Genomic DNA, 22580 nt, shown 5'->3' on the forward strand with positions numbered 1-22580 from the left:
CGGGGGGCGGGATGGAGGGCCAGGCCCGTGGAGCGGAAGAGGGCCTGGAGACTGCAGTAGTACGGGAGGCCAGGGCGGAGCAGGCGACCAGGGCGGAGCAGGCAGTGCAGGCGACCAGGGCGGAGCAGGCAGTGCAGGCGTCCAGGGCGGAGCAGACCCTTCAGGCGGAGAAGACCCTTCAGGCGGAGACGACCCTTCAGGCGGCCAGGGCGGAGATGACCCCTCAGGCGGAGATGACCCTTCAGGCGGCCGGGGCGGAGACGACCCTTCAGGTGGCCGGGGCGGAGACATCCCTTCAGGCGGCCGGGGCGGAGACGACCCTTCGGGTGGCCGGGGCGGAGACGACCCTTCAGGCGGCCGGGGTGGAGACGACCCTTCGGGTGGCCATGGCGGAGCTGGCTGAAGAGGCAACCATGGCGACGCAGCCTCCATGGTCCAATCGCGGGACCTACTGCCCCCCCCAACATTTTCTTGGGGACAGCTACGGAGTCATAGGCTGGAGCAGGCACCGGCTCAGGAACAGACACCGGCTCAAGAACAGACACCGCTCAAGAACAAGCACGTCGGCAGCCATCTCTGGTGAGGGCTGAGGTTCTGGGATGGAGACAGGCTCAGGACTGGGCAGAACCAGCGGCGGAAAAGTCTCTGTGCTGGACGGGACCAGCGACGAAGGAAGCTCTGGGCTGGATGGGACCAGCGGCGAAGGAAGCTCTGGGCTGGACGGGACCAGCGGCGAAGGAAGCTCTGGGCTGGACGGGACCAGCGGCGAAGAGGGCTTTGAGTTGGACAGGACCATCACAGACTCTGGCTCGGCGGCGGCCATCTTGTCCAGAGACACTGGCTCGGCGGCGGCCATCTTGTCCAGAGACACTGGCTCGGTGGCGGCCATCTTGTCCGGAGACACTGGCTCGGCGGCGGCGGCCATCTTGTCCAGAGACACTGGCTCGGCGGCGGCCATCTTGTCTGGAGACACTGGCTCGTCGGGCGTGACGTGAACAGTCTCTGGATCGGCAGACGCGACGTGGACAGTCTCTGGATCGGCAGACGCGACGTGAACAGTCTCTGGATCGGCAGACGCGACGTGAACAGTCTCTGGATCGGCAGACGCGACGTGAACAGTCTCTGGATCGGAAGACGCGACGTGAACAGTCTCTGGATCGGCAGAAGTGACGTGAACAGTCTCTGGATCGGCGGCAGAAGTGACGTGAACAGTCTCTGGATCGGCAGAAGTGACGTGAACAGTCTCTGGATCGGCAGACGCGACGTGAACAGTCTCTGGATCGGCAGACGCGACGTGAACAGTCTCTGGATCGGCAGACGTGACGTGAAGCTCTGGCTCGTCAGGACCGACGTGAAGCTCTGGCTCGGCGGGACCGACGTGAAGAGACCCAGGCTCGGCAGGCATGACGTGAAGAGACTCAAGCTTTGCAGGCATGACGTGAAGAGACTCAGGCTTTGCAGGCATGACGCGAAGAGACTCAGGCTTTGCAGGCATGACGCGAAGAGACTCAGGTGTTTGCAGGCATGACGCGAAGAGACTCAGGCTTTGCAGGCATGACGCGAAGAGACTCAGGAAGTGTGAAGGCCGCCATCCTTGGAATCAGAATAAGGCGTGGCCGCCTTCTTGGCTGGAGACACTCCAAAGCTGCTGGATTCATTTTTTATTTTTTTTTGGTCGGTCGTTCTGTTACGAAGAGGCAGGAATGAAGTGGAGAGAGAATCCATATGCAAGCATACTTTAATAGAACAAACAGAACACGGAACTCAGGACAGGAAACAGTACAACGACCGACAAACAACAACTAAAGCACAGAGATATATATACACAGGCAAACAAGCTAAACAAGATAACAAGGGGGTGTGGTTAATCAGAAACACCTGGGGAGACTAATAAACAAGAAAAACTACAAAGGACTACAAAACATGGCAGAGGACAGGAAATAACAAAAGTCCGAACACGACAAGGGAAACACAGGACAGGAATCATGACAATATGGCACTATTTACATCCAATTGATCCGAATGGCATCCACATTGCTTTGTGATCAGATTACTCCCAAAACACATTTGGAAGTGGCATGTGACCAAATTGCCGTTAATAGATTGAACCATAATCATGCAGAAGATAAATTACATAAAGTAGAGATGTGGGAAGCATATTCTTATCATTTTTCATATTTTTGCTTAATTATCTCTTGAACTTCAGCAAACAAGTAATACTGCTTAATGCAGTTGGAAACTAAATAAGGTTGAATTTATTAGGTATTGTCAGCCTGACACCTAAACCTGAGATAAAGAATTCAAATAGTATTTCTATATTTGAATAGTATTCTCATCCATATTCCTTACAAACACAAGCTAAATTAAGATAAACCAGAAGGAACTTTAAGATTTGTGGTATTTTCAGATGTTTCTTTGGGTGGAAGTGAAAAAAAGTTTATAGTAACCATGACTGTTTCAATCTCGCCTGTAATCTCTGTATAGGACTGGGAGCACTCAGAAGAGGACATGTCCACTACTCTCTGTCCATCCCAGTCGAGGGCTGGTGGATGAGAAGTTTCGGATTGTTGTAACAAATTTACCACCAAGTCAAAAGGTGACACTTCACTCTCTACTTCAAACAGAGGATAAGGACTTCTGGGAGGCATTTGGACACTACATCAGTGATGAACACGGAACAGTTACAGGTGCGTGGTAGTCTAATGTCTAATGCATGACTTACAAAAGTTACAATGGTAACATTTTCACTGGAATACTATGATTATGACAGTTATTGTTACTGTTAGAATGAAAAGGTGTAGATGACACACAACTCAAATCTCTATTACTTTGAGTTACTGAAACCTCTCATGACACGTGTACAGAGCAGAGCATCTCTCACACTGGCTGTTTCTCAATTCCAAGAACATAAAGAACAAACTTGCGTTCTCGTGGAGACCAGTCCTGCCAGGCGACCTTGAAATAACAAACTCGGAAGGATGCTGGGACACAAAATGCATCCTTGTGAGAATTGAGATGTGATGCTATCTTGTTACTCAACTGACCTTCCCAGCATATTATAAGTAGAGACTAATGCACAATTAATATAACATAACACAAACAAATGTCAAAACCTAAATTTAACTGTGTTTGCATCCTGAGCTGCCCACGCTCTTCTAATTTTTTCACCTGCTCCCCTTTTCAACGGCGGCCATCCACGGATTTCTCTCAGTTTTTTCGCTGTATGTCGCTTTCCAAATCTGCCGCTTCTTCGGTAGACAGCCTATCACGGGTGCACTGATTGCCGTGAAAGACCTTCACCCGTTCTGCGTGGTCTGGCTGGGCTTCAAGGATGCAGAAGACATTTTGGAGAACCCGGAGAATTGCAGCCATTGCCTTATGCTGCCGAAGAAACTCCTGTTGCCGCGACACAATGCGTCGAGTTCGGCCTTTCTGACTCGGATGGGGGACATGGTGACGATCATGTGATACCGAGGGCTTCCAGGGGCGCAACGTCCTTCAACCGGACTTGACCAGCCCAATCCTGCATTCCCCGAAGATGACATCTTTGCGGGAAACCTCCCGTTCGTTGATGAACCGGCCGTTTCCGCGTGGGCTTTCTCGGGGTCTCAGAAGGCGAGGAGGCCATCCCGCCCTCTGGTGTTCCCCAGGCTAACGCTCCTGCGGTCTTACCCCAGTCCATCCTCCTGGACTTGAGTGGCCGGCTCCACAGGGCACCACCGACCAGGAAAGGGACATTTACGAAGCTGCTGGGACCCTCTCCCTACCTGAGGAAACAACTCTCTTCTCCATCCTCCCAGGGTGCGCAAAGCACATAAGGAACAACTGGAGCGACCCGCTCGATTTAAAACACGGTCTTGCTGGCCTCAAGGTAAAGGACATGGCGGCTCTCGGCATGGGTGATCCCCCGCCATCGAGCCTTCTATCGCTGGGCACCATAACCCCTCCAAGGGCAGGCTGCTCACTCCCCCGAAGCCAGTTTTGCACAACAAGATGGACCGCTTTTCTGCTTCAGTGTACCAGGCCGCTTACAAGTCCTCGGCCAAGCTCCAGTGGCCAAGGAGCTTGGTCCACCATGATCACCAGCATGCCCAGTTCTGATGGTTGCTTGCCCCAAGCTTTATGTACCTTCCCGTCCTGTAGTTCCTGCACCAGAGCCAGTTTACAACATGGCCGCCACACCAGAATCCTCAGACAAGATGCCCGCTACGCCTGTGTCTTCAAACAAGATGGCCACCGTGTCAGAGCCTCTTCCCATCGTGGCTGCCACTCAAGAGTCTCTTCACAACATGGCCGGCATACGAGAGCCTCAACTTTCACAGACATTTTGCAAGAATCTTCAGCCATCATGAACGTCACGTTAGAGTCTTCAGCCATCATGGACGTCACATCTGTGTTCCCTGACTGCACATGAAGACATTAAGGCTTTCCCTAGGCACTTGAGACGGGCTTCAAGTCTGGAAGGACACACCGCAGACATCAGTGCGAGTAGCTGGCATCTCAGCAGTAATGTCAAACCTGGGGGTCCCTGAGGAGGTCCCACTGTCTACTATACTCCCTGTTACGGTGATGGCTATTTGGTGTGTTTGGGCCGTGCACTGTGCTTCAGTTGAAGAGTCTATTCCAGAGCCTGATCCAGCCTATGAGTTTGCTTCAGAGTCCACCTCAGTCTATGGGTCCACTCCAGAGTCTTTGTTTTAATGTTAATCAAATAACAAAGGACAAAGAAAAAAATAATAGTAACACTTTACAATAAGGTTCATTAGTTAACATTAGTTAATTTATTAACTAACATGAACAAACTATGAGCTATATATTTGTTACAGTATTTATTAATCTTTGTTAATGTTAGTTAATAAAAATACAGCTGTATATTGTTTTTTCATGTTAGTTCATGGTGCATTAACTTATGTTAACAAATACAACCTTTGATGCTGAAGAATTACTGTTCATTCTTAGTTCATGTTTACAAAGGTAACTAATGAACCTTATTGTAAAGTGTTACCAAAATCACTTACTGCTCTTGACTGAATAACTTGTTATTAAGCCATCATTGCCATACATAAGCCATCTCAATAGTGGATGAGTAAATAACATTGCACTTTGTATCCTGAATGCAGTATTTTTTTTATTATATTTTGCTCTGCTTTTTTTTATTCAAAGCACAAGCTAATTTATGTTTGTTAAAGGTAAAAGTGCACTTTTTCTTTCACATTGATCACTTCATATACCAGTTATCAAGGTTTGGAATTGGGATCCACTTGAATATTTTGAAGTGTGTTTGTTTACATTTTGTATTTCATATAAGTGATAGTTGAAGAGGTTGTATTACTTAGTGTTGTTCAGTACAGACTAGAGTGTTAATTTATTCCATACATTGATGTTCTTCCTACTGTGACATTCTGTTTATGCTCATAAGAAAATAAAACATATTTTTGGGATAAAATAGCGGTCTCTTTCTGCACAAAACATGTACCGAAACCGAACCGAGACCGTGGCCCAAAAACCGAGGTACGGACCGTACCGTGGGCTATCTGTACCGTTGCACCCCTAATGACAAATAGGTTGCTGACCCCTTCGTGAGACTATCGCGTACAGTTATATAAATAAGCTATAATTTTTTTTTTTTTTCTGTTTAACTTGTATTAGACGGCAGATCCAAATGAGAGAATACTTGATAATATTATTTTTAAAATGAGAGAAATCACTGCATAATCTGAATTTATTCAGAATGCAGTTCCACTTTTTTGTTTGCAGAACAAAATGAATAGCCTAAAAACCTTTATCTTGCCTTTATGTTAACTTATGAAATCATATAAAAGAAACATTAAAATAAGATGTGTAATCAAGAAAAACTATTTTGCAAAAATAAATAAATAAGGATGCAAGATGTTTGACAGGAAATGCATCTCCGAAGTTGCCAGCATCAATTGCAAATATTGAACGTGTTTAGAAAAATCTTTGAGGACGACTGGCAACGGCTGATTCTTAAATTAAGATTATAATCTTAAAACACTGCACACTACACAAATTTAAAGACAGACGGTAAACACCAACTGGACCTAACTGGAACAGACCTGCTCTGTTTGGGCATGATCAGTCATCATGACCAAATTGCATTCATAATCGGCCTGACAGTCGTGTAGTTTGTTCCCGGCTTAAGGTGTTTGAGTCATGTTTCAAACTACATAATTTAAGCAACCTTCACCATCAGCCTCAACCAGGTTGATCAGGTTGACAACCAACCCACTAATTGGACCAGCCAATGGTCATAAATGACGAACAGCTGAAGTAGCTAGAAACTTAGCATGGAAAGCTGGTTTTAGCTGGATCTTCCAGCAGTTTTCCAAACTGTGCAATAAATTAATTCAACTTACTGTACCTTCACAGCAACATGAATTGAATTCATGAATTGAATGAAAATGAATTTCCATTCATTTGTATAGTGCATTAGAAAACAGTTACAGTAGGTAGATGAGGAGGATACCTTGGAAGGAAACATGATTCAGCATGGAAGTCCAACTCTTTGGGCTGTCACATATTTCTACAGATATAGAATTCTAGAGTATATTTCTTGAGCGAACAATGATCAAGACATTAAGTACATGATGTGGATATGCCCTATTATATATACCTTAGGGACCAAAGATGAAAGTTTGGGAGGCACTTATGAAGGAACAGAGCCAATGGGGTTGCTGTGGAGCATGAGACCCGTACCAGGAAGTCAACAAGGACTCAAGGTAGATTAGACTAGAACAATATGATAGTGTGTGCTTTTTATTACCAAGTTTAAATTCAGGTTTCCTTTTTATTTGAGGGGTTTGACACTCTCTTTTGTTACCTAACTACATACTCTTTACTCCAGAATACGCAAGAGGGATGTTCTTACACCGATGGTAGTTCACATTTCAGTATACAGTGGGCATCTATCTCAAGGCTTCAGCCAGAAACCACCCCTGGCGACAAGTGTCATAGAGCGCTGGCATGTAGCACCAGGTGTGAAAAGGATAAATATCAGGGAGGAAGAAGTACAAGGAACACTATTCTTACCTCCAGGTACACACACACACACACACACACACACACACACACACAAATTAAATAACAGATTTCTAATCACTCATAACTATTTAAGTTCAATTTGGCATTGGTTCATATTCTCTGGTATTTCCAGGGGTCAATATAGATCTTTTGTTAAAGAAGTCATGATAATTACTTGTATGTAAAAATTACTTGCTGTGTGTTTCTAGGCCCTGGGCCGTACCCAGGAGTGCTGGACTTGTGGGGAGCAGGTGGTGGTTTGGTCGAATACCGCTCTGCCCTGCTTGCATCTCATGGCTTTGCATCCATGGCACTTGATTACTTTGCTCCAAAAGGATTGAGATTGCAAGATGTTGATATTTCTTACTTTGAGGTAATTTAGAACTTTTGACAGTCTCCTAATGTGGATCAATCTTGGCATTACATTTGATGTGATCTGGCATCCATCTGGCATTCTTCCAGAGGGAGAAGTTCAAAGAAATTCTTGGCCATCAAAGCAAATGTGATAATATTAGGTACTCACTGATTAGCCACAACATTGTACACAAAAGGTTAAGTCAATAACACTGATTATATCATTACAATGCCACCTAAGGGGTGGGATTTTTTAGGCAGCAAGTGAATGGTCAGCCCTGATGAAGAAAAGTTTTTTTGGACACTTCTTTAGATGGTCAGGCTGGGAGACCAGCTTAAACCAGTTGAGAGCAGCCAACCAGCTTAGGCTAGTTTTAGCTGTTTTTTCAACAGGGAGTTCTTGAATTTCATGTGTTGGAAGCAGGAAAGATGGGCAAGTGAGAAGATCTGTGATTTTTACAAGGGCCAAATAGTGACTAGATGACTAGACAAATAGTGACTTTGTTTGTCAAGAAGATGGCTGTTGCTAATATGCCTTTCCAAAGTTTTTTTCTTACCTTGCCCCGGTGAGGCTGCTATGCCGTAAAATTACCTACAAAAATTTAATTAAAAAAAATAATCAAAAATAAAATTAACTACAAATTATTGAAGCTACAGGGGATGCCTGGCCGAACAAAATATTTTCTACTCATTACCTATCACACACTCTCAGAAAAAAAGGTACAAAAGCTGTCACTGTGGCGGTACCTTGGTACACCTTTGTACATAAAGAGTGCATTCAAGTCCCTCAAAGGTACATATTGGTACCAAACGTGTACATATTGGTACCAAACATGTAAATATTAGTACCTAAATGGTACGTATTAGAACCCTGTTGAAGGGTAATGTCCCATTGACAGCTTTTGTACCTTTTTTTCTGAGAGTGCAGGTACAACATATAAGTGTCACAGGTCGGGGTGGAGCGCCAGCGGGCCGCCCACCCCTTCGCTTGCGTGCCGCCCCTGAGGAGCCGGCCGTGGACACGAAGGAAATGGCGGACACAGAATTCAAAATAAATATACTCTTTATTAAATAATAAAAACAATGTTAAAAGTCTCTTCAGTTCAAGTTATCTCTCCATGTATCTCCGCATTTCTCAGCACCTTCGGACAGAGAGAGGAATGGACATAATCCACAGCTTCCGCATTCTCTTCGCGTTTCTCAGCACCTTCGGACAGAGAGAGGAATGGACATAATCCACAGCTTCCGCATTCTCTTCAGCGTTCTCTTCGCGTTTCTCGGCACAGCATTAGCAGGCTCTTCAAGCATTAGCAGGCTCTTCCAGCATTAGCAGGCTCTTCAAGCATTAGCCGGCTCTTCAAGCATTAGCAGGCTCTTCACTGGACTCAGACAGAGAGAGGAATAGACACGTGTAACTCACAGCATTAGCAGGCTCTTCAAGCATTAGCAGGCTCTTCACTGGACTCAGACAGAGGGAGGAATAGACACGTGTAACTCACAGCATTAGCAGGCTCTTCAAGCATTAGCAGGCTCTTCACTGGACTCAGACAGATAGAGGAATAGACACGTGTAACTCACAGCATTAGCAGGCTCTTCAAGCATTAGCAGGCTCTTCACTGGACTCAGACAGAGGGAGGAATAGACACGTGTAACTCACAGCATTAGCAGGCTCTTCAAGCATTAGCAGGCTCTTCACTGGACTCAGACAGAGAGAGGAATAGACACGTGTAACTCACAGCATTAGCAGGCTCTTCAAGCATTAGCAGGCTCTTCACTGGACTCAGACAGAGAGAGGAATGGACAGCTGTGATTGCGAGTGAACAGCAGAAATAATTCCCACACTCACATTTCCACCACACACTGTAAGGTTTCACTCGTGCTCACTTCCACAACAAAACGGCAACTCAACAGACCCACAGTGCACCAAGGCCTCCGCCCGCCATCCAGCCGAAGTTCTCTCTGGCTCTCTCATCTGTCTCTCTCATCTGTCTCTCTCTCGTCCTCTCTCTCCCGCGGCCTCCCGCCGCGACCGCGGCCACGGCCGCTCACGTGCTGCGCCTCCCCTCTCACCGTGCCCTTCTTCCCTTTTTCTCGCACCAAAATGCCTTTTTATATCCATTAAGACACGCGTCCCAATTGCTGATCGCCTCCCTCATCTCTCACAGCTGACACTCGTTTCTCCTTTATTACCCCGCGATCGACCATCACGTCAACACCGGAACCGGCCCGGTGTCCCACCGGAAATGCTCCGACAGGGAAACACCCCCTCAAGAAAAAGGTTCCGCCTGCCTTTTCGTCACCCCGTGACATCCTCCCCCACCAGTCCGCTCCAGGGACGCCGTAGAGAGAAAAAAAAAAAGAAGAGACAGAAAAAAATAAAAGAGAGACAAAGCAAAAACAAACACAAAAAAAAAGAGAAAAAAAACTGGTCGCCATACCTTCGGCCCACGGTTGCTCAACTCAGGGCGGCATCCTGCCGACTACGCCATTTTATGTCACAGGTCGGGGTGGAGCGCCAGCGGGCCGCCCACCCCTTCGCTTGCGTGCCGCCCCTGAGGAGCCGGCCGTGGACACGAAGGAAATGGCGGACACAGAATTCAAAATAAATATACTCTTTATTAAATAATAAAAACAATGTTAAAAGTCTCTTCAGTTCAAGTTATCTCTCCATGTATCTCTTCGCATTTCTCAGCACCTTCGGACAGAGAGAGGAATGGACATAATCCACAGCTTCCGCATTCTCTTCGCGTTTCTCAGCACCTTCGGACAGAGAGAGGAATGGACATAATCCACAGCTTCCGCATTCTCTTCAGCGTTCTCTTCGCGTTTCTCGGCACAGCATTAGCAGGCTCTTCAAGCATTAGCAGGCTCTTCCAGCATTAGCAGGCTCTTCAAGCATTAGCCGGCTCTTCAAGCATTAGCAGGCTCTTCACTGGACTCAGACAGAGAGAGGAATAGACACGTGTAACTCACAGCATTAGCAGGCTCTTCAAGCATTAGCAGGCTCTTCACTGGACTCAGACAGAGGGAGGAATAGACACGTGTAACTCACAGCATTAGCAGGCTCTTCAAGCATTAGCAGGCTCTTCACTGGACTCAGACAGAGAGAGGAATAGACACGTGTAACTCACAGCATTGGCAGGCTCTTCAAGCATTGGCAGGCTCTTCACTGGACTCAGACAGAGAGAGGAATGGACAGCTGTGATTGCGAGTGAACAGCAGAAATAATTCCCACACTCACATTTCCACCACACACTGTAAGGTTTCACTCGTGCTCACTTCCACAACAAAACGGCAACTCAACAGACCCACAGTGCACCAAGGCCTCCGCCCGCCATCCAGCCGAAGTTCTCTCTGGCTCTCTCATCTGTCTCTCTCATCTGTCTCTCTCTCGTCCTCTCTCTCCCGCGGCCTCCCGCCGCGACCGCGGCCACGGCCGCTCACGTGCTGCGCCTCCCCTCTCACCGTGCCCTTCTTCCCTTTTTCGCGCACCAAAATGCCTTTTTATATCCATTAAGACACACGTCCCAATTGCTGATCGCCTCCCTCATCTCTCACAGCTGACACTCGTTTCTCCTTTATTACCCCGCGATCGACCATCACGTCAACACCGGAACCGGCCCGGTGTCCCACCGGAAATGCTCCGACAGGGAAACACCCCCTCAAGAAAAAGGTTCCGCCTGCCTTTTCGTCACCCCGTGACATAAGGATGCAGAGGAAGCATGGAAAATCTACTTTGTTCCAAAAGCTAACATAGTAGCTGGTAATTGCTGTCAGGCGCCTCACAAGACAAGAATGTGCTTATCTCTCAAATACGTAAGAGGCTTTTACTAGAAACAGATCCTAGACTGGACAGAGCTGTTACGATAGCAAGCCAAGATCCTGCTGCCAATCTGGCTAAATCTATTTAAAATTCCCAACAAGTTCCCATTCCCGCATCCCATCCCATTCCCGCCCCCATACAAGCAGTGCAGCACACAGTAAAACACAGAACAAGGGGAAAACCGTCACATGCACCTCTTATTTCTGCTCAGGTGGGGAAGAGGAAGTCATGCTTTCGCTGTGTATAAAGTGTAAAAAGATTACGCTAAACTGTGCCAATCAGCGCAATCAAACATGCGCGAGGTACTGTACACAGAATATTCAGCTCCTACTCCCAGCATTACAAGCACAGTGACTATATCTACTTCTGACTCACAGACTTGTGTGGTGGATTTAGTGGTTGACACTGGGTCTTTCGTATCTATTATGCCCTACAGTACTTATGCATGCCATTTCAGAAACGTTGTGCTGACACAACCCACAGCCAGGCACCAGACGTATTCGAAAGCCCAAATTCCGGTGGTTGGGTGTTTGTCAGTGAAACACCACTCATGAGGATTGAAAACAATCAAGTCCTGCCTCCTAATGCTTTACCTGTGCCTGCCTCTCCTGTGCCAGTCTTTCAGTACATTGTTGGTGAGACAACTGATTTTGGATATGCTAAAAACTTGTATACACCACGTAAAGCTGGATGAACTATCACACCCGTGTGTCAAAAACGTTGCTGTCTGACACTCTCTTTTAATAGTGCTGTGTCAGAGAAAATTAAATTGCTTGCAATGCAGCTGTAGTGGTAAAACGCATCAACCCCTCTACATGGGTGTCACCAATTGATCTTATGCAGAAAAAGCAGGGTAAATTAGGATGTTCAATAAAGTGATCGTGGTCTCTTTTCCATTGCCACACATGGAAGAAATACTCACTACTCTAAAAAGTTCTACTGTTTTCACTACCATCGACCTGACTAATGCTTACTACCAAGTACTGCTACCTTTACTACTCACAACGGACTGTTCCATATTGTTGTTCCTAACGGATTGGCTTAGGAGCCTGCAGCATTTCAGAAGATGAAGACCATCATCCTGGCTGGCTTGTCAGGGGTTGAAAATTACCTGGACGACATTATCATCCATGGAAATGACATGTCTATGCATGACAAAGCACCTTTCAGTCATCTGATGCTGATCTACATTGCGCTCCATACTTGGACTTGTCGTGGTACAGTAAGTTTATTCCTGATTTTGCCACTGTTGTAGGTCGAGTGTGTGCATGCATACAAATGGATTCAGCTGGTAAAAAGAAACTGAACAAAGTTTGACCAGAGTAAATTGATTGCTAGCAAACAGCTGCTATGGAATTATTTGACCCTACACTATACACAATTATCTCCACAGATGCTTATGACTAAGGTGTGGAAGCCATGTATTTTCAAGTCAGCCAAGAACTGTGACCTTTATGGCCCTGAACAAACTGTGAACTTTATGCATTGGTGCAATTATGCACTGGTGGAAAAGGAAGAGCTAGTATGCATGTAGGCCGTTGTTAGAAATAAAGTTCATTCCAACACGAAGTGCCTTTTTCTCTCCGTCCTTTATTTAGGCAGTGAATGAATTAAACAAAAGAAAAGAGACCAGCCTGGGAAGCTCAGAAAATAGCTTAGCTTCCAGTATTCTGAACAAAGAATATTTACTGAAAATGTATAGGGAGTATCACAATCTCAACCAATGAGAGAATACATGACATCATATCATATCAGATATACTTATATAACAATCCTATAAATGTCAAATATCCGGTAAAGTTTTCCTTCAATCCTATAAATGTCAAATATCCGGTAAAGTTTTCCTTCTGAGCCTTGTGGTCCGAAGGCTTTTCTATACCACACATGGAAACGAACGGGACCTTCTCTCACTCTGAGGGTCCTTTCTAATATGAAACAGATGTTACCTTACATACATACAAAAGGAATTTGCAAGCAAGGCCTTTTCACTTAGACAGACTTTTCTATGGACGAAGCTGAGACAAAGAAAATACATTTCTAACAGCCGTTGAGAGGTGGCATACATATCTGCGGAGCCAGCGTTTCAATCTACGTTTAGATAATCAGGCACTGACAACCCTGCTTACCACTAAGGGTGTCAGCTGTTCTGGACTTTGTGTAGCAAGGTGGTCTACACGTCTTATGTATCATTTAATTATGATGTGGTACACCGGCCAGGTTCTCAAATTGCTGCTACTGATTTTCTGTCACTTTTGCCCTTTTGTGCTTCTTCTTCAGATAATGCTGTTGCTCCAGCTCCTGTTGATGATGTTTATGAGTTTCTTGCTTTTGTATCTACCACCTGAAATTCTCTGTCTGCTGCTGATATTGATGCTACATGTGCTTCTTGCCCTGCACTAACACTTCATACACATATTTCTAATGGTTGACCTTCTTCACCTAAGGAACTGTAAGTTGATTTGCTGCTGTATACTATAAACAGTGTCGGTTAAGTACATTTTTGTCTTCCGAGGCTCACGGCCGATTGCACCTGCTGCTCTTGGATCTGTGCTGGTCTCCATAGCGCATTAAGGACATCAGGCGAGGTGAGAACCAAGCAATGCCTTCGTGATCTCTATTGGTGGCCAGAGATGGATGCTCAGGTTAATGCTGCTGTTCGTTCCTGCCACATGTGTCAGCTCAATGACAAAACTGTCAAGTCACACCCTGCTCCTCTCCAGCCAGTGCTGCTGGGTGTGGATATAGTCGGGCCATTTGACACTGCTGCATCCGACTGCAGGTTTGCAATGACTTTAACTGATTATTACAGCAAATGGCCTGAGATCTCCTTTACTCACACTGTCATAATGGAGTCTGTGGTTTCATTTCTGTCATGAGTCTTCAGCCGCCATAGAAAACCATTGATTATTGTTACTGATAACGGTGTTCAGTTTACAGTTTGTTGCTTTTCTGGAAGGAAAGAATATTCGTCATCATTGTTCCTCTCTTTACTTCCCTGCAGCTAATGGTGCAGTAGAGACGTTCAATCGTGTGCTCAAACACAAATAGCCATCCAGCTACATCAGCCATGGAAACCTGCAGTAACTGAGTTCTTGTAGGTGTCACACATGCTGCAACTGGTACGTCACCCTTTCAGCTCCTCTATGGCTGGCAAATGTGCACAAATCTGTCTATTTTGCCATCTGCTCCTGTGCACACACCAACTGACATGAATGTTCGCCAAAGGGTTACGCGACTGCAACACAAAATGAAAAAGTACATTGATGCTAAGCAGAGTGCTTACACTCCTTGTTTCCAGGAGGGGAAACACTATACACAATTGTCTCCACATGCTTATGACTATGGTGTGGGAGCCATGCATTCTCAGGTCAGCCAAGAACTGTGGCCTTTATGGCACTGAACAAATAGCCATAAAGTGAGGGTACGGAACCCCTTGCATGTTCCTAGGGGACACAAAGTTTACTGATCCTCTCACGGTTGCCAAAAAAATGGGAGTGTGTACATATGTTTTTAGTGATGGAAAGACACAGAATGCTTCCCATCTCCCTGCATTTCCAGGCACACCAACAACTCTGGCTGAGAACACTCACTAGTCACTAGTCACTACACACACACTTATACCACTAGACCCAAATGTTATGTTCAGAAGCCTAGGTGGTTAAATGACTATGTTACTAAAATCTGATGTTCTTAAAAAAGGGTGAATTATACTACTATTTTGTAAAGGAAGCCAGAACTGTCGAAGTGTTGTTCTGACGTAATGTGTATAAGACAAGAATTGAAAGAGTAAACAAGATGGATGCCGTTTGTTTCTCCTGTCTTGTCCGCTTTATTGGTTAATAACTCATGACAGATATAACAGAGTTGTTTTCCCATAAAGGAGTTGTTATACTGCCAAATTTCACTCTATGCCAACTCCAAATTCTGTGTAAAGTTTGTCATGACTGGCTTTCAATCCATGAAAGGATGGAGATCACACACTGGACAAATGCTGGAAAACGATTTAAATAAAAAAAAAGTCAGGAAAAAAAGCCTTGTGTGCAGCACTCTGAGATTATGCCTACAAGGCTATTGCTCTGACCTGGGGTGACCCGAGTTAAAGTCCTGGCTTATTGCCCCATTCCCTTCTCTCCTCTCCAATTGTTTCCTGTCTCTCACTGAACTATCCTATCAAAGGCAGAAAGTTAAAATATATTAATATATAAACATTTTCTCTAATTGGTGGAACTAACCTCCAACCTTCACCCAAAAATCAGAATCCATTGGATTTGAGTATATGCAAACCTAAGTTGGGTTGTGTGGTGAAAGGCTGATTAATCTTTACAGATGTGTGCGTTTATATTTGTGTGTACATATTTCCTGTAGAAAGGATACCAGATCCTGAAGAATCATCCAGTGGTACAGTCGGATCACCTGGCTGTGCTTGGGCTGTCTTTTGGAAGTATAATCACACTCAGTATTGTGGCCTACTCCAATGTCATCAAGGTTTGCTTGCAGAGGTGGGTAGAGTACCCAAAAACTGTACTCAAGTAAAAGTACAAGTACTTATAGAAATATTTACTCAAAGTAAAAGTAAAAGTAATAATCTTAATAGTTACTTGAGTAAGAGTAAAAAAGTATCCAATGAAAAAACTACTCAAGTAGCGAGTAACTTACTTCGGATTATATATATATATATATATATATATATATATATATATATATATATATACTGGGTGCGATTTGCCGGGGGGGATGCGTAGGATTTCCCCCTTTCTGGTCAATGTATCCCTGCCTCTGCTTAATTATTTTTATCCCCGGTGGGGATAAATTTATCCCCCCCTCAAAGTGATCATTGCTACTATACTAGTGGCGAGGCGGATCACAAAACTTATCACGGATCCGTGGTTTGATTAAAATCCTTTTTATTTTAAAATGCGCTACGTAACCACCACTCTGCAGACTTGCTCAATGTCCCGCCCACGGCGCTATATGATTGGTTACACCTCACGAGTAATAGCCTATCAACACTTGCGAGACGGTTGCAGGTCTTTTTTTACGCTGCATATGCAGCATATTACTGAAGCGGGAATAAACATCACAATCTGATTATCTGTTTATATGATGACAAGCAGAGTTAGTGCTGAAGTTGCACATACGGTGTTTTACTCAATTGAGGCTAAGCAAAGGTTTTTTGATTACTCACTCACTCTTGAGTGTCTGGCGCGAGTGATTTCAATGTTAAGTCAATGTAAAGACGCGTTTACGCGCGTCTAGAGGTCCTGCGGCGCGATGCGTTTCGCGCGGCGCGGTAGACGCGAAGCCCGAATGAGGCGAATTGACTTTGTCGGCCCGGCCCGACACATTAACTGTATGTTATGAGCCCGATCCCGATTTAAACCCAGGGGTGGCGCCAGGGAAGTTGAGATGAAGCAAAGATGAAGTTGACGATCGCCATCTCCGTAGTGAATGCGCATATATGGAGAAATGCATGGATTACATCAGAGTGTTGCCTATTTCTTTTCGTTTTGAATTGTTTAATTTAAAGACATTTCAAGCGTTCTTTAGATATATTTCTTAATATTTTCTTTGAGGCATACACTTAGTTTCGGTTAATTTATGATAAGATCCGCTCAAGTTATCGTGCAGTGCAAGTAACCGCGGCGGCGCCTCTGATTAGGCTATAGCCTATGTCTGCTATATTTGCTTCTTATTTATTAAATACACGCAATTCGTTGATGAAAAATGTATTAAAATTAAGATACAATTTATACAAAACGAAATTCACTTTAAAGAAAGGCTTTCTACAAAACAAAACTTAATGAAATGGTCAAAATCATGTCTAACCCACTCCAAGTCTCCCGATTCATGCTGCTGTTCACTTTTCATAAATCAACATAGATGGAAAAAAATAACAATAATATTTTAACAAATATGAAACTAAATGAGCTTATTTAATGGCTAGGCTACAACACATATAGTAGGCCTATACAGACACTCTATTTGTACAAATTGCTGCACATTCATTTACTGGTTCTGAATTGTGCACACATAAGTTGAAAGGCATTTGTTTGTGCATAGTAAAACATATCTGCAACATTTATCAAGTTCAGGATATTGTGCGTGCATTTATTAATTATTATCATAATGAATAATGCAACAAGGACAAATCATGTAAACTGCCTTGTTTGTTTATTCAGAATGAAATGGATCGCAAATGGATCTGAAAGAAGAAACGTAAAAAATAAATAAAATAAAATAAAAATAAAACGTGAAAAATGATGAACACAGAAAATGAACAAGAATGAACTTTGGATGGCCTAGGAGGAGTAGCCCTAGTAGGCTAAAACTCTAATTTAATTCAACAAGGTTTTAGAATATAGAATATTTTTTAAACAAAATAAATATTTTTAAAGATTATTATCCCGGGCCGGTGTGATGCGTGCGAGACGCTGAGCACGACACGTGACGTGTTGCATTTTGTAACACAAGTGCTGGATCAAGGGCCCGGCCCGGGTCGGGTCAAATTCGGGCTCGGGCAGAGAATCTAAACTCTGATTTATCTGATCCTGTCCATTAGCTTTGATCCATGTACGGCTTTTCAGAATGTCACCAAGTACAAATATTTGTAATAGTATGTAATTTTTCAGCACGAAAACTCTTGTTAGCTAGCTGGGAACAATGAAAAGGGTCCAGAGCAGCAAATGCAGTGAATGAAGTCATATGTTCTCATGATTTATTTTTATGAATAAAAATGTTTCAAAACATCCCCCCCTCTGTTTTTTTCACAAATCGCACCCTGTATATATATATATATATATATATATATATATATATATATATATATATATATGTATATATATGAAGACTTCAGATGCAAAAGCCTCTGAGTGCCATCTGAAACTTTCTTCTAAAACAAGCATTTTTATCAAGCTTGTATATTTAAGTTCAGTAATTTCACTTTAATAACAATTAATAGGTACTTTTCACTGCCATTTAAGTGAAATAACTGAACATAAACGTACAAGCTTGATAAAAATGCTCTTTTAGAAGAAAATTTCCGATGGTACTTAGAGGCTTTTGCATCTGAAGTCGTCATTTATATAAAATTATATTATTTCGATTTTTTTTTTTTTAAATGACTATTATTTTCATAAGTAGATTGGCTCTCTTTGCAACAAAAAGCATTTTCTCCCATCTGTAGCCTGAAAAAGAAAATCATTGCCTGTCCTTTGGTTTGTATAATAGTAATATAACTTATACAACTACATTTGGATTATTAGACAATGTCGAAATAAAGTGTATCTGCAGAGTGTTGCATTCAAAGGCATGCAATTGACACAGAGAAGAAAGAGTTAAAACTCTTCACGTGCTCGCGCTCATGACTGCTACTGAACATCTGAACACACACAAAAAAAAAGTACATCGACGAATCTTCTTCTGTCGGTTCTCTAAAATATAATCAAATCTATATTTCTGCAAGCATGTTTAAACTGGTTAACTGTGTCTACGGCAGGCAATTAAAGGCATTCGTTTTCAAGTCGAGTTCGCAGCACGCCACTGCGCAACAATACACACAACTACCGCGGGATGGCGGGTGTTCATAAACTGTGGGCAATGGTAGATTATTTAATGTATAAATTAATGTATATGTCCAAAAAACGGGTAATGTCATACTTTCTAGAAGTGCTATCATGGCGTAATAATCTGTTTGGTTGTAAAATGTATTACCTGAGTGAAATGAAATCGAATATATCGTCCTGTGCTGTGGAATCATTCATTCACAGACAGCTTGCGAAGATGTTCAACTAATAAAGATCTTCATCGCTGGCAAATATATGATGCATTTGCAGATTTGCTCTCACTTGACTGTACTGTAGAGGTCCACGGCCACTTCATTCAACGCTCTTGATGTCCTTAAATCTTCCTGTTACGACTCCGAGTCCAGTGTGAATTGAAATCGCTTCAGACGATCAGTGCGTGCAGGAACTGAACAGTTCATTCAAACTGATTCGCGAACCGATTTAGACAGATCTGCCAACTTGTTTGATGAAGTCTTTGAACAGAATCGACTCAAAAGAGTGATTCATTTGTGAATTGAGCATCGCTCAAGCCCAGAAAAAAGATACATCGCACTTACGCATTTAACAACACATATTGCATTAAAATAAAGTAACGAGAGGAACGTCGCCCAACGTAACGAAGTAAAAGTACCGTTTTTTCATTAGAAATGTACTCGAGTAAAAGTAATAAGTACCCACATTCAAATCTACTCTTAAAAGTACAATTTTTCCAAAAAACTACTCAAGTAAATGTAACGAAGTAAATGTACTTCGTTACTACCCACCTCTGTTTGCTTGGCCTACACAAGTGGTCTCCAACCTTGCTCCTGGAGAACAACTGTCCTGCAGACATCAGTTTCAACCATGCTCGGACACATCTGCCTGTAATTTTCAAGTAACCCTGAACACCGTGATTAGCTGGTTAAGTTGTGTTTGATTGGGGATAAATCTGAACACTGTAGGACAGTAGCTCTGCAGGAGAACGGTTGGTGACCCACACACATGAATCTACATTTTTAATGCAGATATATTTTTCTTGAATTACATTGGTATGTTGATCAGTCTCTATTTATTGTCTTTTAGCCCCAGTGCTCTGTGTGTATTAATGGAAGTCACCTGATTCCTTTTGACAAAAACCTCTTTGAACTCATTGAGGAGATTAAAAAGTGAGACACAGAATATATGTTATGGTGTTATAAAGTGTTTTGCAATTTTTGTTATTCAGTGTGGGCCCAAACTTTGAGCACTTAATTCACACTTAAAAGTGTAAGAACTTGACAAGTACTGCATCTCTGTCATTGGCTTTCATAGAACCACAGTTACATTCATAACTGGCATTTTACTTTATGTCTCCTGACTGTCAGTGAGGCTTTTGGATGACCACATACCAGCATAGGAAAGAGTGAAAGATACACGTCCATCAGGAAAGAAAACTATACTTGGGACAACTGCAGGAACAAGAACTGTATATGACGCTTAAGAAATTCTGTAGAAACTAGTTAAAGTGGATGGGGATGACCAGGTAGCCTCTGCACATATATCACTAAGTGGGACCCACACTTAGTGTGTGCGTGCGTGACTGCGTGTGCGTGCATGCATGCGTGCGTGTATGTGTGGGCACGTACAGAGAGGTTGGTAAAATTCCGGTCGAGAGTCTCCATTCACAGTTTTCATTGCTCCCTGCTCTTTGAGCACAAGATAATATGCGTAAATAAATGTAATATGGTTATATAAGATGTGTATTTTAACCTTTGGCAACCAGAAAGTTTTTGTATGTACATTTTGAGCATAGTACCAATGTCCATTTATAAAAAATATTTTTGTAAAACACTTTTTCATTCAAATAAATGCCATATTAGGTTAATTTAAAAAAATTAGGTTTGACTTAAGTGTTCAGATGTATTATGGGGCCACAGTATGTGATACATACATACATAGACAGTATGTAATACAATGTGAACTGAAATAATTTTAATAATTTGCTCAATTTTTAAACAGCAGTAATATTGAGTAAATTTGTTCAATGTAAATATTTTACTAATGATAAGCACTAAAAAAATTATTACAGGAATGTAGATAAACTACGTGTGAATGAGGAAAACCAGGTAATTCACAGAGATGTTATCTTAACGACTCCCCCAGACCCACCAGTAAAAGTAGATGTGAGTATACACCGTATGTTCATATTATGGATATGTTGATATATAGTCTGTTTTTCTTTTCTTTTTCTTTTTCTTGTGATGTCAATTGTCTGTTTTTATTTAAATGCACACAGGTTGGGAGAATAAAGTGTCCACTTCTGTTGGTGACTGCTGGTGATGATCAGGCTTTTCCTGCAGTTGAATCTGCTGAAGATGTGAGTTACATTTCCTGTCTACTGTTAAGATACTAACTGTCTGAAACTGTTGTAGTAACTTTTTGAAACTGTTTTCAAATGGCTTAAATTTGGATAATATGCGAAAAAGTTTTTTGAAGGTTAAAACAACGGAAATGTTGTTTTTGAAAATGATAAAAAATGCTGGCACTGGCTGGCAACTTAAAAAAATGCTGGCAGGGAAAGAGTAAAAAATAAAAGGCATTTCAAACCCCTTTTGTACCCTTTATGTAATGGTAAATGAAAAATGTACTAACTATTCATTTATTAAAAAGCTTTAATTCAAATTGTCTCACATGATTTGGATCCCTGATATTTACCTTTTAAACCCAGATTGAGATGATGATAGAGAAAGCAGGAAATCGGCACTTGTTGGAAGTCCTGACTTATCCCGGGTCTGGTCATCTAATTGAACCACCGTGCTCACCTCACTTTCGTGCAACTAATTTCAACCTACAGTTGACAAAACAGAAAGGTATACCGTATGCATGCATAATCAATTGTCTAATTTCATATTTGATTTTTTTTTATTGGCTTAATGCCAATTCTAGATTTTATTTGTGATTGTGTGTGTGTGTTTTACATCTGTTTTACATGGTGTTGTTGCTGCAGTTGTCGTTCTATGGGGTGGACAAACCCAATCACATGCGTATGCACAAGAGGATGCATGGAATAAGATATTGGCATTTCTGCGGGAGCACCTCTACTTCAATAAAACACTGCATTATAGAAAAACATCTAGCTGTGTCATATCAGCTGAGTAAATTCATTTTGAGTTAACCCCTTTACATCTAACAGTTTTAAATCATGATGATATATATTCTTATGATGGCCAGCTTAAGGAGAAATGGTTTTGAATTTTATTTAATTTTCAAATGAGTTTGTGGAGAGATGCTTTTCTTTAAAGATTTTATGCTTTTGTTTATGTACACTTTCTTCCATGTACTGACCAAGATGAACAATCAGCAGCAAGCAGATACGCACAATACATCACCAAGTGTTTAAGCTACAGTGTCCATTTAACAAAAGATTGAATGTATTTAGGGCTTCAAAACTAATCGATAAACATTATTAATAATAAAATGTATTAATTGTTAATAATACAAATAATAAATATAATAGATTATTAAACTAATAAACAACATTTAGCCAGCCACATCACTTTACAGTCGTGTAGCGAGTTCAGGACCGTCACTAGCAGAGTGAAAGGTATTGAAGATTCTAAGGGCCCCTGCAATTTAGATATATATATACATATTATCATATATAGGCTACACAAAAATATATAGGCTTTCAAAAATACAATTAGTTTGCATAGCATTGCATTTGCTGTGTATTGACCAAGTTCATAAAACAATGTTTATGTTGGTAACAATATGTATACGTAGATGCCACATTCTACTACTCCAGACACGTCAATGCATCTGCCATCTTGGAACGGTCTCAA

At 42.7% G+C, this 22580-nt stretch overlaps 1 protein-coding gene across 1 annotated transcript; it reads left to right on the forward strand.

Moving 5' to 3' along the window:
- Positions 1-386: 386 nt before the first annotated feature.
- LOC308689258 (peroxisomal succinyl-coenzyme A thioesterase-like) lies at positions 387-21897 on the forward strand (the record flags this gene model as incomplete). The annotated part of the gene is made up of 11 exons (XM_081362913.1): positions 387-433; positions 2485-2687; positions 6640-6740; positions 6867-7056; positions 7251-7414; positions 15584-15703; positions 19843-19925; positions 20828-20921; positions 21035-21115; positions 21467-21608; positions 21746-21897. 11 exons carry the CDS (start codon positions 387-389, stop codon positions 21895-21897), a joined length of 1377 nt encoding a protein of 458 aa, XP_081219039.1.
- Positions 21898-22580: the final 683 nt, after the last annotated feature.

This window comes from Scardinius erythrophthalmus (assembly GCF_964197995.2).
Source record: "Scardinius erythrophthalmus genome assembly, chromosome: 4".
NCBI lineage: Eukaryota > Metazoa > Chordata > Actinopteri > Cypriniformes > Leuciscidae > Scardinius > Scardinius erythrophthalmus.